Source organism: Ruditapes philippinarum, unplaced genomic scaffold, assembly GCF_026571515.1.
Source record: "Ruditapes philippinarum isolate M1 unplaced genomic scaffold, ASM2657151v2 ctg363_1_1_1_1, whole genome shotgun sequence".
NCBI lineage: Eukaryota > Metazoa > Mollusca > Bivalvia > Venerida > Veneridae > Ruditapes > Ruditapes philippinarum.
In genome coordinates, this window is record NW_026851633.1 from 773953 (window position 1) to 791771 (window position 17819).

At 32.0% G+C, this 17819-nt stretch overlaps 1 protein-coding gene across 1 annotated transcript; it reads right to left on the bottom strand.

Annotated features, from left to right (window-relative positions):
• Positions 1-1340: 1340 nt before the first annotated feature.
• On the bottom strand, positions 1341-17551 carry LOC132723978 (DNA ligase 1-like). The gene is made up of 4 exons (XM_060708819.1): positions 17394-17551; positions 14976-15399; positions 13543-14378; positions 1341-11800 (listed from the first exon to the last, which is right to left on the bottom strand). The coding sequence occupies exons 1-4, from the start codon at positions 17451-17453 to the stop codon at positions 10820-10822; spliced, it is 2301 nt and encodes a 766-aa protein (XP_060564802.1). The 5' UTR covers positions 17454-17551; the 3' UTR covers positions 1341-10819.
• Between the last annotated feature and the right edge of the window lie 268 nt (positions 17552-17819).

The window sequence follows — 17819 nt, forward strand, 5'->3', positions numbered from 1 at the left end:
CAAAAATTAAAAATCTACAGTTATGTTACCAACCTACAGTTATGTTATCATTAATGTATACAAAACTTTTTGATCTCAAAATTATCTATATCTCTACAAAAGTCTTACACTGAGGTTTACAATTATAATTCATTATATCCTTTCAATAAATTTGTTCTTTCTTTACTAACATAAGTGACAGCAGGTTTTGAAAATAATATAATATTCAAGGTGACATGAGTGGTTTGACAAAAAAAAAATAGAACAAATCTAGCTCAGTTGACTGCCTGTAAAATGTTAAATGTTTACTTCAATGCTTCCAGGCCCTCTAAACATGGCAAGTTGTGATATTACTTCTTAATAATTAAGTTACACTTCTCCTAGTAACACCATTCACCTCTCGGGGTAACCAAGCCGTTTATAAAATGAAACATGAACGGACAATATTAACAATGTTTCAGCAGCCAGATTGATAAACTTTCGCATATAAAGTCAGTATAAATTTCAAAGGTTTAAAAAATACAAGTCATAACTGTATTTGTTTGATAGTTTGTTTTGTTAATAAAGATCAATACAAATAAGTTTGAGAGATCAGTGAAATTGTAAGTAAATGTGATAAAAAGCTTTTATTAAAAAAAAACATAAATTTTGTCCTATTTGAATTTCATTGAAAAAATACAACAAGATATTGTACATTAATAACGTCTTAACTTAAATGAAAACTATACATTTATTTATTAACCACAATTTTAATCATACATAAACTAAATCTGAATTTCAAATAATTTATTAAATCTTCATTTAAGCCTAAAACCATACTTTGATATATGATACGATTTTAGTAACAAATTTTACATTAATATATATAAATAAATTTTGTTTAATAGGAAACTATATACATTTAACTTTATCAAATGTGAATGTCAAAAAAAATAAATAAATAAATTCCATATTCTAACAATAGAGCCTTAATGGCCTTATCATTGCTTGTATTTTTTTTGCTGTCTTGTTCTCAGAACATGAAGTGCTGTCATCTCTGTTACCAAAATAGGTTTTTTTTTGTTTCGTTTAAAAAAAAATTTAAGCCAGTGACAGAGGTTTTGATCCCAAGTGAGCAAGTTTCATCAGCTGAGATTTTCATTACTTTTTTTTTCATTTTAAACCTGGTGAACCTATATTTTTTACACAAGATGACCCATATAGATAATCATAAAAGCAAAGTTTCATGCAGACATCAAAATCGACATGGTCTCTTTAATGTTGTTAAAGTGTTAACCTTTTCCCTCATAAAGACGTGATTTGACGGCTTTTTGTCCCTCCCCTCCCCCTTTTTGAGGCCTCAAACAATGTAAAATGCCCTATTTTCATTTTAAACCTGGTGAACCTATATTTTTTACACAAGATGACCCATATAGATAATCATAAAAGCAAAGTTTCATGCAGACATCAAAATCGACATGGTCTCTTTAATGTTGTTAAAGTGTTAACCTTTTCCCTTATAAAGACGTGATTTGACGGCTTTTTGTCCCTCCCCTCCCCCTTTTTGAGGCCTCAAACAATGTAAAATGCCCTATTTAGGCCCAAAACACTGTTTTTCGTTTGAGAAATGTTGTAAAAAAAGTGATCACTTTTTTCAGCGAGGCCACCCATCAAAATGATACATCAGGGGGTTGCGAAAAGAAGGATGGCCCTTCTGTTTGGGGGGTCTATGGGGGGCGGCAGTCCCACTCATCGCCAAGAAAATTTTGGACATGTGACAGGCTAAAAATGGCCTCAGGTCGATCCTAAGGCAACCTGTAACCAACGCTGAAAAGCCTTTTATTCTATCTCAATGCATTGAGAAGTGGCAGCACTTTGAAATCAGTTTTGATGGAAAAAATTGATGCAAAATAGTGATTTTTCGCAATTTGAGACGTCCCCCCATTATTGCCATGGTAACAGGAAATTTAAGATACAGAGGTTATGGTTCAGTCAACATTTGTGCCAAGTTTCATCAGTATTGAAGCATTTTTCATAGTTTTATAGCAGTTTGAACTTGTAACTGAAAACGGCCATTTTTCACAATATGCTCATGTGGTAAAAGGTTAATTGATGTAGTTTACTTATTATGAAGCAACAATTTGACAGAAAACCATCGCATGGCCTTTGAGGTGTTTTTCTTTAATATAAGGTAGTGACCTAATTTTTGTTTGTTTTTTACCTAACATAACCAACATAGCAACTTGACAAAACAGTCGTTGCAAGCAAGCATTAATACTGCCTCTCTAATATGTTAACAAGATAGTCTGTCCTATGACTGGACCTAGTTGGAACTTGTCCAAGCTATTATTAATTACTACCATTATGGAAAGATCAAATGACAACTGTAACTTCTAGAGTGTGAACAACTCGAATTGTGAACGTCACAATTGACAGAAAACTGACCGACACGAACAGTTGACCTTTGTGCACTACATGCTATGGCAAGTTAAAAAAAACAAACAAAACAAAAACCTTAACATATTAATCATAATATCAATGAAATCCATACATTAAACAAGAACGTGTTTGTTAAACACAAATGCCCCCGGCTCAGATTCTTGTCAGTAGCAATATTTCAAAAAATGTTTACCCATTCACTCAGTTATGGACAGAAAAATTGCCAAAAAATTGTAAACACAAGTTATATAGCTTGACAAAGTCATGGCATTTTGTAATTGTGAAAAATATAAGTTGCCAAGTCATTGCTCTGACTTGTGAAGTTGAAAAATATTACATCTGTCATTAAATAAAGGCTGTATGGGCAAAAGTGTAAAAATCAATTTTGAGCACTGGTGACCTTGACCAAACTGACCCCTAACTCTATCCAAAAGAAGAATACCATGTAAGTTATCTTCCTACCAAATATGAAATACATCTGTCAATAAATAAAGGCTGTATGGGCAAAAGTGTAAAAATCAATTTTGAGCACTGGTGACCTTGACCCAACTGACCCCTTACTCCATCCAAAGGAAGAATACCATGCAAGTTATCTTCCTACCAAATATGAAATACATCTGTCAATATATAAAGGCTGTATGGGCTAAAGTGTAAAAATCTATTTTTAGCACAAGTGACCTTGACCAACTGATCCCTACCCCAATCAAAAGGAAGAATACCATGCAAGTTATCTTCCTACCAAATATAAAATATATCTGTCACTTAATAAAGGCTGTATGAGCAAATGTGTAAAATCTATTTTTAGCACTGGTGACCTTGACCCAACTGACCACTAACTCCATCAAAGTTTATGTTTTTATCAATTATACATAACATCTGTCTATAGAATAAGGTCAATACACCTGTAAAAATGTAAAAATCCATTTTTATCATTGGTGACCTTAGCATTGGTAACATTGACCTTGACCCAAATGACCCCTTACTAATCCTAAAGAAGAAGGACCTCCCTTGGCATGTTTGTATTAAACTAAGACAACAACTAAAATATAAAGGCTGTATGAGCAAAAATGTTTATATTTATTTTTTAAACCAGTGACCTTGACCCTAGAGACCGCTTACTCCACAAACAAGAGCAATCAGTGATCACATGTGTCGCCTCATGATTGCCAATTTCATGTTGAGACAAATTTTGTGACAGACAGACAGACAGACGGACAGTGCACAACTAGACTTGGTACTGAACATTCCTGTAAAGTTTGGATAAAATTGCACCAGTAGTTTATGAGGAGTAGTCCGGACAAGCTTTTGTGTATCTTGCAACACACAGAAAAAAACACCTTTTTATCAAAGGGCCATAACTCGGCCAAAAATCATTCAACTGGAAAACCCGTGCAATATGTGCAAGGACTTGAGCTACAGATCAATCCTGTAAAGTTTCATTGAAATTGCATTAGTGGTATAAGAGAAGTAGTCCGGACAAACTTTAAAAATAAAAATTATTAAAGGGCCATAACTCTGACAAAAATCATTGAACCGAAAAATGCTGACAATATGCACAACTAGACTTGGTACTGATCATTCCTGTAAAGTTTGGATGAAATTGCACCAGTAGTTTATGAGGAGTAGTCCGGACAAGCTTTTGTGTATCTGGCAACACACAGAAAAAAACACCTTTTTATCAAAGGGCCATTACTCGGCCAAAAATCATTCAACCGGAAAACCCGTGCAATATGCGCAAGGACTTGAGCTACAGATCAATCCTGTAAAGTTTCATTGAAATTGCATTAGTGGTATAAGAGAAGTAGTCCGGACAAACTTTAAAATTAAAAATTATTAAAGGGCCATAACTCTGACAAAAATCATTGAACCGGAAAATGCTGACAATATGCACAACTAGACTTGGTACTGATCATTTCTGTAAAGTTTGGATGAAATTGCACCAGTAGTTTATGAGGAGTAGTCCGGACAAGTTTTGTGACGGACGGACAGACAGACAGACAGACGGACAGACAGACGACGGAGAAGTGATCCCTATATGTCGCCACTACTCCGTAGAGGCCGTAGTGGCGACACAAAAATTAGAGGACCATCAAAGGTATCCACCTACTAAATATGAAAGATATCATTAAAGAAATTAAGCAATTAGGAGAAATTTAAGATAAATCCAAATTGCCGAAATAGGTTAACCAGACAAGGCCCTATTTTCAAAGTGAAAAAAGGGAAATAACTGGGAAATATGGATGACACAGTTATATAACTTGGCAATATCATGTACTTTGTATTGATAAGTAAGTGTGGAAATTATAAAGCCATTAGTATAGATAGAACTTAAGATATTTCCAACTTGCCGTTTTAGGTTAACCATTATTCATTTTCTAAGTGCTGAAAAGGGCAATAACTTTGTAAATATGAAAGCCAGAGTTATGAAACTTGCCCAGATCATGTACTTTGTATTGATTAGTAAGTGTGTAAACTTAGAAGCGATTGGTACAGGTAAAACTTAAGAAAAATCCAACTTGCCGTTCTAGGTTAACCTTGTACGGACGGACGGACGGTTCAATTACTATATGCCCGGGGGCATAAAAAGTCAAACAATAAATCTATAAAAATATAAATTACAATGAGTTAAAAAAATCTATTCAGACACAGATGTACAAATCTAGAAGTATGTCTATTTAGCTTATTTTGATTATATGGGTTGACAATACAGTCAAATTCCGCTACCTAACTACCTTTAGTCCCCAAATTTCAAAATAAAAAACTATGTAACAAGCTACATTTGTATATAATATAACATATAGATTAAACAAGGAAGTATAAGATATTTTGTATAAATAGCCTCTAAAATTATTTCTATCATGCCTACAATCTACATCTTTGAGGAAGTTTAAATAGAGGAAAGACTATATTATTTAAGTACAGCATACTTCGTAATCAAAGGTCAAACAGTAAAAATTCTGGACTATATTGTATGTAATGCTAGTATGTATAATGTATGCACAAAATGTTCTTTATGTTGGTTTAAAGAGCGTCCATCAACTCTTTAAGGAATTTTGGCATGAATTTTGACAATATCATCAGTCGTGTCCTAAACTCTCGCAATGCTTCAAATATACAATGGAACTGTCCAGCTTTGTTATGTTTATAGGGGTTTGATTTCAAAATGTTTCTAATTAAGCAACCTACAGTATTGAACCATTGAATTTGAAATAATTTTTCTTTTGTTAAAACAGTTGTACAATATATTGTGATATTCACCAAGAGGGTAAATATAATACAATACAGAGATTTATGTAAAGTCACTCATTGATACTTTTAAAAGCACTTGAAACATTACAAAACTTAGAGAAATATATGAATGATCCTTTGTATCTAGCAGTTCAAATATTTATCATTTCTTTATTACCTTTAATATATTCATTAAAAATTCAATGTATATATATACATGTAGTCAATGCATAAAGAAGACAAGTGCCATCATCGCTCTAAATAGCTCAATGGAAAAAGTATTACTAAATTAGATTATAATTTCTTTTAATTTCATGTTCAAGGTCACCCCAAGTTAAGTTTTGATTTTTTACAAAAAAGTGAATTAGTGGTAAAATGTGAAATCTAGGTAAATGAGTTGTAATGAAATTGTTGTTATGCAAGATCAATTTTTTATCAATTTTTTATGACAAAACAAAACTAGACTTTGGAAGCCATAAATGAAAGGGAAAAAAATATGTAAGTAGGGAATACTTATCCAATGTTATGCATCACATATCCACAAGTTCAATGGCCTTTTCATGGTCATGCAGCTTTGGCAGCCATCAAAATGTCATTTTAAAAAAACAACATGTAGTTGGTATAGAGAAAATAACTGACTCATGGGGTAAGAGCAGTTTTGATTCAAAAAGCATGATTTGAAAGAACTTTGTGAAAGGCACTAAATGATGCTGTAAATAATGACTTCAGAGGCAGGGCAATAACTGACCCTATAATCTTGCATAGGACTACTGATGCTACAAACCATTTGCCAAATTTGAAAGCCTTGTTGTTTTGGAGATTTCCAAAGATTTTCAGTCATCTTGCCATGGCATCCAACTTTCTGCAAAGTATGTTATACTTTGACCAAAAAGTATTTTGCAAGGATATTCCTCACAATATACAGGATTATTGCTGAAGGATGCATGACTCAGTGAGCCACATGGGGATAACATTATTAAAAGCTCACCTTGTACACTTTTGCAGAGATAAGCATGAAATAAACAAGAGAATACATATTTAAATATCTTACTTGAATATTTATGAAAGTATGAACAGTAAATAAATATGCTGGTCCCAAATAAATCAAATTCATTTTCAAAAATAACAATAAAGTAAGTGTTCTATGAAAAAAAGTAAGGTGGATATCATAGCGTTAGTCACTCCATCCACATTGCATTTTGGTAATGTAACATTATATTTCATACAACATAAAAAGTAAGACAGAATAAAGCAAGATTTCCTATTAAAATCAATTTAAATGATGTAAAAAAATTTTACCAATGAATACAAGCCCAAATATACAGTTGAAAGTGTCAACAATAAGAAAGAAAACCCCATAAAAATTATGTACACAGTTAAATAAACATAATACTAGTACTTTACATTACAGCTGGAACACAAGATAACATATATATACCGGTAAATCATTTTATCTCTTCAAACTGAACTTAAGAGCTAAATTGATCCATTTAAAATCATTTACACATGAAATAAAACAAAAACATTCATGTCTTGCCATAGTAGCCTTATCTAATTACTGACAACTTATTGACAAGTTTATGTTCCTGAATTGCAATTAGGTTAGAAAATGTTCTGTTTCTGTAAACAAAACATATGTATAAAAGTGATCTTCCCTTACAATAGTTACTGATATTACCGTGTCTGGGCAAATTAAAATGCAATATGAGAGTTTGAAATAGATTTAAATCTTGAAATGATATTCAAGCATCAAAAAGAAAACTTGAAATAGATATTCAAGCATCTAATAAAACTTATAATATATATTCAAGAATTAACATTTATAATAAAACTTGAAATAGATATTCGAGCACCTTATGAACTTCTAATAGATATTCAAGCATTTTAAAAGTCTGAAATAGATATTCAAGCATCTTATAAATCTTGATATTGATATTCAAGCATCTTTTAATGCTTGAAATACATATTCAAGCATCTTATGAAGCTTGAAACAGATATGTAAGCATCTTTTAATTCCTGAAATAGATATTCAAGTATCTAATAAAGTCCAAAGTTATAAAATAATGTTTTTTTTGTTTGTTTTTGTCTTTTCAAAACAATAAGTCTCAACAAATACAAAATTTTGTGAAATTACATAATAATTTACAAATACATGTTTATTATAATTGTACATGACAATGTTTGATATAATTATAAATTATTGTACATTTATATGACTGTACACACATGCTATTGTACACAAAATTATCTGTAAATTATTGCGCTAAAATTATATCTACATGTATATTATTGTAAATTTTCAGTGATCTATATTAACTATGTTCATAAATTAATTATGTATATAAATAACAGTATATTACATTTTTTTATTATATTATTGTACATGTAAATTAATTTAATCATTAAATGCTTACATAAGGCAACAAACAAATTTAAGAGTTAATATAAAATTTTAATACTGAATCTACGGCTATAATTGTACAGTGTACTAAAGGTTATGCAAATTGTAGGCAAAAAAACAAACTCTTAATACTTTAATATTGTGATGATTTAATGCATCTTAAAGCTTTGAACTTTTACAACAACTAGACAAAAAAAGAACTATTGCTGAAAAAGATTCATACCCAAACCAATTTTAAACATTTAAATTTCCTGTATAATTATATAGATATAGTAAATGTGTGTTTAACCATTAAAAAAAGAGGGGGAAACCTTTGTAGTGTAATGAAACTTGATCTGCTGATCCTGTTTGTGTCCCTCAAAACACACCCAGGTACACTTACAATGTATATTTGGTTTAAAGTGAATATCTGGTAAGGTGTCCAAGATATTTAAGGACATTATCTTGGTAAAAAGGGGCATAACTGTGTCAAAATGCAAAACATGTTTTCAAAGATATAAAAGAAAAATGAACAGGATGAGACAAAATGATTCCTTAATATAACCCATCCCCATCCAACTTATAAAATATAAAATGATATTTCTTATTATATAGAAGTGATATATCAAAATGGTTTAACTGACTCAATCTGTGATGTGTATTTTTCAAGGTGAGTGGGGGTATGTCACTACAGCTGTGATATAAATGTTAATCCACTGAAACCAAAATGATTTGCCTTCGCCACCAGACTCTATACCAGTGTCTATTCTAGGATTTGAAAAACTGGGGGATTTTTATTGAAAAGTGAGAATTTATTACATTTGTTGATTTTTTTCCTTCTTTCTCTATGTAAAATTTCCCGCCTGCCTCTGAAAAAAATAGGGGGGATTCTCAAAAATAGGAGTGAATCCCCACATCCCCCCACCTAGAATAGACTCTGCTATACTAATAGCAAAATAAATTTTCAAGTTTGGTATCCCTAAAATTGTTAGATGGGCAGTTCCTCTATCTTTTAAGGTGGCATCATGATCATTTGTCTAGCCAGAACTAATGGTGGAAGTCTGCTCACATGCCTTGCTGAACATTTCATTTAATTCAGGATAGTCTTGAGATAAAATTAACAGAAAATGAAGATGTTCTAAGAATATTTTTGAATTAAAAAAAAAGAACAAAAATAAATTAACAAAAACATACACACTGTGCATCATGATTTTGATTTTTTTTTGTGACATAAAAACTTATTTTCTTACCATACTTTTTAAAACATTTAAATTTGCTATTTAGCACAAGTGGGATGCATTTTTCCTCATTTTTTTAACCTTAATAAGCTACTTTAAAGTACTTAGTTCTACTTACAAGTTTCATTTCCCCCAACAGTTTTCTTATTATACAATTTCCCAGTGCTTCAGTTCTTGTATAACTATACTTCCTGTTGGCTATTCCACTCCCCCACCCACTTACTTGTTACAAAACATGACATTAATCTTTTTTCTGTTCCTTATGAAAGATTGAACACTAAAAGTGATAGATTTTATTACATTGTATGGTATAAACCAAGTTACTAGTAGTGTCCAAGATGCATTACAGGACTGCCTTAGTAAACTGCTGAGTGCAGGGCTTTGCTAGAAATGATAAATATTGGCTCATTTCTTAAAAGAACGCTCAAGAACCCTAAAAAAAATGCTAATGAAACTGCTTTAATTTTTACAAGTTTGCGTTTTTCCAAAGCTTCTTCACATAACAATAAAACAGACAAAACATCAAGTCATATTCTGGCATTCTACTGTAAATTTCAAGAAAAATTCTATTTTTAAAGAAAAACAAGCGAATATATACTTTTAAAATCTATTTTTAGCGAGACTTAAAAAAAAAATTTATATTGTAAATATACTCTGTTACTGGCCTATTATTTTTTTTTTTACAAAAAGTTGCGTCTTAGCCAATCAAAGAAAAGCATTTTAAAACTATTAATAGCTTATAATTATACTTATTATAATATATATACCACTGATTATATTTAGAGTATTTGTTTTAAACTATTTTTTTTTATCATAAGGAAGACTACATGTACTCCAAGAAAAAAATAATATCAAAATTTAAACCTGCACTGGTAATAATAACTATTCTGTTACTCTTAAATTACTACAACAAAATTTTTGAATAAAATGGATTTTTACTTTGGCTTACGAAAATTTCCTTTATCGCATACCCGTGCCGATTTTGCGACTCTGTAAAAATGTTATTGCACACCCATGCATATATTTTGATGTGACTTTTAAGTCTCTATTTGTGATATACAAATATAGTGTAAAGAGGCGCTAAATGTTGGCGTTACACTTAAGGTGCATCAATGAAAAATGATTCTTTTGCACTTTAAATGATCTAAATTTGGGTATGTGATTAATAGAATATTATATTTGTGTAGGTTCATTACTGAATTAATTGAACTTGTTGAATAAAATAATATCTAATTTGCTTGCCAGAGGCTTGCATGTTACAATTTTCTTCAACTCGTTTAATATATTCAATATTGAACCTACACACATTCAATATCCTCGATTTTATACCAGATGTCCTAATTTATCAACAAAAAAAACATGTCTGTGGATAATTTTTAAGTTGTCAAAGTTTTAATCTTACCTCATACATGCTTTTGCCTCTGTAGTCTGCAGTGTAGTTTTAATGTGCACATTTCCACTACATATCTACTTTTAAATGATTAAGTTTGATTCAATTAATTGTAAGTAGTGTCTGGAATATATTAATTTGATCTATCCTGTCAAGAATCACAATGGAGTGAATGAATATAGACATCTATGAAATTTCTTCATATATATCATTTGAATTAACTTTTACGGTGAGTTTTTTGGGTGGTGCTGGTTTGACTTGTACCACAGCTTCTTCGTAAGCTTCAACTACCTTTGTTGGCTTTTTGGAATTTTTGGAAGTTTTCTTTAAACCTGCTTGTGCTTCATAACCCTCATATTGAGGATCATCATAAGTTGACTCCACTGGAAGGGACTCTCCAGAATCACTTGAATAATCTGCTTCTGGTATTTGGATGTCTGTTGGTAATTCACCAACTTCTTTTCCACTTGCCATCCCATATATATTTTCTGGTTTTGCTTTTGTAGGTGATTTTGGTTTTTTCAAATCAACAGTATTGTACATGTTTTCCCCCTCATCATCGTCATAGTTCTTAACGGGTATAGGGGGTGGTTCTTGTTTTTGTACACTTTCCCTAGCACTTTTAATATTACTATAATCTTCTTCGAAAACTTCTTCCTCTTCATTTCTTCCAAAGTTTTTCCAAGCATCTTTGCCAACAGACTTTACATCAGCATACATTACTGGCTCTTGACTTAGAGGAATGCCGCCCTTTTTACTATAAGGTTCGGCATATTCAACTTTCTCTGGTAACTTCTTTTCTGGTCGTACAGAATCTGTGTCTTCATACAGATTGTCAGTCTTACTATTATGACCTTTCTTTTTCACTGACTGGGCATATTCGATAGGAGTGTTTTGCGGAATTGGACTTGTAGCCTCATCATAGATACAGTTAGGGTCGTTAACATCTGAAGACGGTGTCTGTGATATTTCTGGTTCATCATATATACGTTCTCTCATCATTCGCTGATTTTCAACAGCAGTCTCTTGACCCTTATTGCTATCTCTTTGTTTATCCTTTTTACCACTTTTCTTTTCCTCCTTTTCACGCAATTTTCTCTCCTTTTCTAATTCTTTTTCTTTTCTCTCTTTTTCTTTTTTCTCTTCTTTTTCTCTTTTCTCTCTTTCCTGAAAAGACAGAGAAAATAAACACACATTATCCTGAACCCGTGAAGTACAGTTAGACAGGTTTTGTAAATTGTAAGGTATTTTAAAGCTGTAATCAGAGAACAAAAGGGGACAAATACCGAAAGAGTTGAACTAAAATACGAAACTTTTAAAACGCAATGAAAGTGATCATATGTATGTGTTATTCATCCTAAACTCGTTTTTGGAAAAGGTATAACAATGGGCAATAAGTAATGGGTAACAATGACATTGTTGTATATCATGGAAATACATGATTTCTATATTGATAATGCATATAACAATGCATGTAATTATAAATACATGCTGAGAAGCAATAAAAACAATAAAAATCTACCAACAATAAAACTGCAATACAATTACATGAATCTAATAAGTTTTATGGAGTATTTACATACTGTAACTGTGCTTGTCCTACAAGCTCACCAAAGGCATAAAGTATAATATCCTTACATATATATCCTTACATAGTAAGTTTTACACAAATACTTTATAATATTTACAGCACAGTAACATTGACTTTATGACCAAGAACATTATTATAACGTTCATCCATTTCATATTCATTCAATAAATTGAACATTTTAAAACTCCATCTAAATATGACAACTACCTTGACCACAGAGACCTGACTTTTGTGGGCAATATCCTAGCCTACAATTGTCAACATTTGTTGTCAACAAGTTATATTAAAAGCCCTATATATACATGTACATGTAGAAGTTTTGCTCTGGAAAAACATTTTCTGATAACTGAGTCTATGTGTAAGCTTTAGACTGTTTTATGCATTATACACTACATCTTATGGTGGTTAACAATTGTATCAAGTGTTACACTAATACTTCAATCAAAGTGCTCATGTATGTAGAAAAATAGGTTCTGGAAAAACTCTTTCTATTTCATCATCTCTAATGACCTTGACATGACATATTTTGACCTTTATTAGGTTGGTCATACTCAGTCAAATGATTGTCAACATTTCTGTTATAATATCTCAATGCTAGACTACTTAATTGTCAATACGTTACATTTTTATATTTTCATCTGACCTTTTCCTTAAAAACTGACCTTGACCTTGGCCACAGGAACCTGAATTTTGCAATAAACAATTTGCCTCACAATTGTGAACATTTGTGCCACTGCTTGTAGAATTTCTGCTCCAAATAAGCAATTTACTCAAACATTACAGTAAGACTAAGACCTTGACCTTTAACCTACACACCCAACCCATGCACATCTCACGGTGGTGAACATTTATGTAAAAGTATACTTAAACCCCTCAATGTATGTAGAAGAAATATGTATGCTCCAGACAAAACTTGACACAGTTTGCCTGCACTGAACAATCCAATTAGAACCTATTTTTTCCAAAGGGCGTAAAATTCTTCCTATAGCCCGAATATATACATGTATGACACAATGAATAGCGCAAAAGACATACATACAAAGTGAGACTTCCTACAAGTCAAAGCTACTCTGACTCAGAAATTAGAAATGACATAATAATTATGTTTAAATATTTTAAAGAACTTAACCAGTGAGGAACCATATTAGACTAAGGTTGACTTAATATTTAGAGCTTTTATTACACCATCCGCTACATATGAAATACTAGTACTATAACTAGCTATCATTCAGTCAACCTGAGTATCAAATGGACTACAATGTACTTACAAAAATGTTCTTTGTTTTGTTGAGCAAAAAGACAACTAACTAGAAATTACCTTTTTTTCTTCTTTTTCACGCCTCTTGTCTTCCTTGGTTTTGACACTATCTTTCTTGACATGTTCAAGATTTTTTTCAGAATCATCATCATTACCAAGATGTAATTTCTGCTCTAATTCTTTTGTAAATTCTCCACTATTAACTGCTGCTTTGTAACTAGTTTGTCTAACGTGGCCGTTGCCCTCTGCAGGACACAATTTTTCTTCCGTTGGACTACCTTTGCCACTAGTACGCAGCTTACCACTTTTAGACCCACGCCTAGCTGGCTGTGGGGGTGACTTGGGTCTATTGGAACTTTCACTTTCCCCTGACGTTGGTCTAACTATTGGAATAAGACTAGGAGTATTTGCTTTACCAGGATGCTTGCGTACCATGCCACCAGGAACAACAGGCTGGCTTACTGCAGGCAATTGTCTTTCTTTAACCGGAGGTGGAGACTCTTCCAATTTCTCTTTTACACTGTTCACAGACGGTCTACTTGATTTGATTTCTTTGCAATTTGTTTCGTCCTCTGTATGTGAATGAGGAATCACCAGCTTGCTTCGACTTGCAGATTTCTGTGTTAATGTTTTGTGAATTAACTTTGCACTAGGTGTTATACAAGTTACTGAACCTTCCCCATTTGGGCACTTCCTGCCCACCTCAAAATTAAATGACTGCGTTTTATATTTTCCAAATCTTCGCATCCAAGCTAACTGAAAGCTATACTTGACTCTCTTTGTTTTTGGGTCCTCAAATGCTATGTCATTATTTCCAACTAAAAGTGTCATTTTACCTTCAATGTCACACATCTTAGCAAGGTCAGAAGGTTCGACTTCCACTTCAAATCGTTGTGCTGAAAGTACAAAAAAGTACAAAAATCTTTCTTTTGTTTTTTAAAGATATACGAGTATTATGCTCAAATTTAACACATGTATTTGAGAAAAAAATCTGATAATTACTATACATTCTCTTTTGAAATGCTAAATAAACATCTTTTAAATACACTTTGAATACACACAGAAAAGCTGTGCTACATGTATGTTCTAAACTCTACACACTACTACAGGTAATTACAGTATGATTATACAGTATCATTAAAAAAACTGGCAGTTTTGATAAAAACTGCCAGTTTTGATAAGAACAGACCAAATAAATTGAAGTAATAGCGAATGAATCTCCAAAACATAGTTTATACATTCACTCATTCAAATTAGACTGATTTTTTCTAGCATTTACTTAATAAATATCATACAGCCAACTGCCTTTAGCATTTTAATACCCACTAGCCAGATATTCCAGTCAATGTATGCATTGTACATTTGTATGTTACTGTTAAGTATGTATTGGCAGCTACCAAAATTTCTTATCATCACAAGTTTTTTGTACAATACCTGGCTCACTTACAGATAGAAAACAAGAGCACTGTATCTCTTGCAGAAAACATTCTCACCTGTATCTGTTGATGCATACATCTGATTAAGTGTAATGACTTCATCATCAGACCCATCATCAGAATAATCATCATCTATATCGCCACTGTAAGACGCAGAGTTTTCCCCCGGCCCTCTTTCTGCTATATCAGCTGTAGCTTGTAACATTGCAAACCAGTCATTAAAGTCTCTCTCATTTCTAAACATAAGATTGTGTTTGTGAAATCTTGATCGTATTTCAATGTGATACTCATTTCCCTTTCCGCTACTTTCACTTGAACTTTTAATACTCTTAATATTATGAAGTTCAATCCGTCTTTCACATTTTTTGCTTTTCTTTTTATGTTGTGTGAAAGCTTCTTGGTCATCATACAGTTCCATATATCCATGACTGTCAGTAGTCTTTTTGTAAAGCACACAAAACCTTTTCACCCATGATGTTTTCTATAAATGAAAATGATAATGTTATATAATTTGAAGAGTAGCTCATTATTCCACTGAAAGTATCAAATGTGTATTCTGATACACGTTTTATTGTAATATACATTAGTATTATGTTTTTACATTTTTGTTATCATGAAATTGTGTTCTACAATAAAAAAATCAGAACAAAAACTAGTTTGATAAACGTTGTTGCAGGTCATTCAATAATCAATGGAAAAAAAAATGTGGTAGTTTTGCAGATCTGCCCAGAAGTAGGGTCAGCAGAAAGGCAACTTGAGTTCATTACATAAAGTCTAGAAATTATGGTATGTATGTTTCAGGCCATTTTCTTGGCATTTCAACCTATCACTAAGGGCTGAATATCTTCCCCTGTCCCAAAAACCAAGATTTTTTCCTTAGTTTCTCAAAGAACAATAAGCTGTTAAGCAAGCTCGATTATATTTCGCTTCTTTAGACTTTACACTTGAACAGTGTTTAAACATATTTATTTTAAAAGCTTTATTGTAAAACAAGTTCTTGCAACTTATATTAATCACTATCAAGTCCGCTTCCTGGAACCAACCAGTACTGGTGTCATATGAAGAAACATGGTCATGACCCGAACCCATGATCCCTGTGTTGAGAGGCAGACATCTTAACCACAAGGCCACCCCTCCCCTAAGTGTTTCTTGTCCCATTTTATTGTGCTGCCGTAATTAATTCAGAAAGAACTGTTCAGCCCCTTTTACAGACAACTGTAGTATCGTCGGGTCATGTGTTTTGACGCTCATCTATTTTGACGCCATTTTTGTTTTGACCAAACAAATGACGAAAACGTCCTCGTATGACGTCATAATTTGCTGACTGCATTGCAAGCATGTATGTACAACGTATAACTAAAACATGCGGAAAGACAGAGACATTTCACTGAAAATGCTTCACCTTTATTATATGCACTGTATTTTTTCATCTTTTTACTAATGCAAATTCAATTGATGTTTATGCAAGCCATAATTTTGCAAATATAGCCTTTGAAAAATCTTGACCTGCCCTTTTCTGTTTCTATCCTCCATTTTAAAATGTCTTATGAGTGTCATGTGACCAAAACTTTGCAAAGTGTCCTTAATATTCACTGTAGCATAGGGTGTACAGCTTATATTGTTTGAAAACATTAATTGGTTTTTAATTGATACTGAGTAAAATTCATAATGGGTTAATTATTGTATATAAAGATTAAAAAAGAAAGAAAAAAAAATCATTTTTCAAATCAACATATACATATCTTTACAACCTCATTCATTTTAGATATATTTTTCAGCCCTTTAAGCCAAATACAGATGCTATTTCATCAAGATAAATGGTAAATACATTCAATGTTAAAGAGACAGGTACACCTATTAAGACCACTGCCAGGGTGTATGACATTCCTAAATAATGGATAGTTTTATATGAAATAAATTATAATTTTAAGTTTTCACGATGTTGTTACATTGCAGGTTTGCTCATTTAAAAACTTCTTTTGCTGTTCATATTACATTACAGTGAAATATCCTTTTAAAATAACCACCCAATGAAAAGGCGTCATTTCATATGACTGTAAACAACAACGGATGCCTCCACGGTCTGTTTACTTAAGTACAAAACTTAACTGATTTTGAATTTTTAACAAACATAAAAATGGTTTGCAGAGATAAACAACATGCCATAGTAACTTTATATTGTATATTATTTAATGATCAAGTTCAATATAAAAAAATGCACTAGTTAAACACCTTAAGGGCGTCAAAACTAATTAATGACTCTAGGATACGTCCAAAATGAGCTCAACTGCTCAATGCATCTTTGGCAATTAGTTGAATACCAATATAACCTATCTAGATTTAGGAAAACCATTTACATTAAGCAAATTTCTCCACATATATCTTAAAAGTTAAACTTGACACTCTAAAAACTCCCAGCCAACTTAGTTAAAATTTGATCACTAATCATTAATGAACAAAGGTTGCATGTCTTACCAAGAAGCGTTTTTCTTCAACACATAACTCCCCGGATTTAGCAATTGTGCTTTCATCCATCTTGTTCAAGCTTGATCAAGCAAAGAAATTAACAAATGCCGACAAGGAAGTTAGAATAATCGGAGTAGGAAGTGAAAAGTTGAAAAAGTTTACACCCGCTTACATCATTACAAATAACAAATCAAATAGTGGATAACGCAATTTATGAGGATGAATATTGATTGACAAAATTCTAAACTTAGCAAAGAAACAATATTCATAAAAATGCGACGAATTACTCTGCAATATATTTCAGGAAATCTTTAATATAATGCTTAATGTTGTAAGTGTCTTTTTGAATTCTATGCTAACGGGCACCGACGCGTTGTAAACCACATTCACTTGGACTATTCTCGCACTTTATTTATTTTTATTTATTTATACATT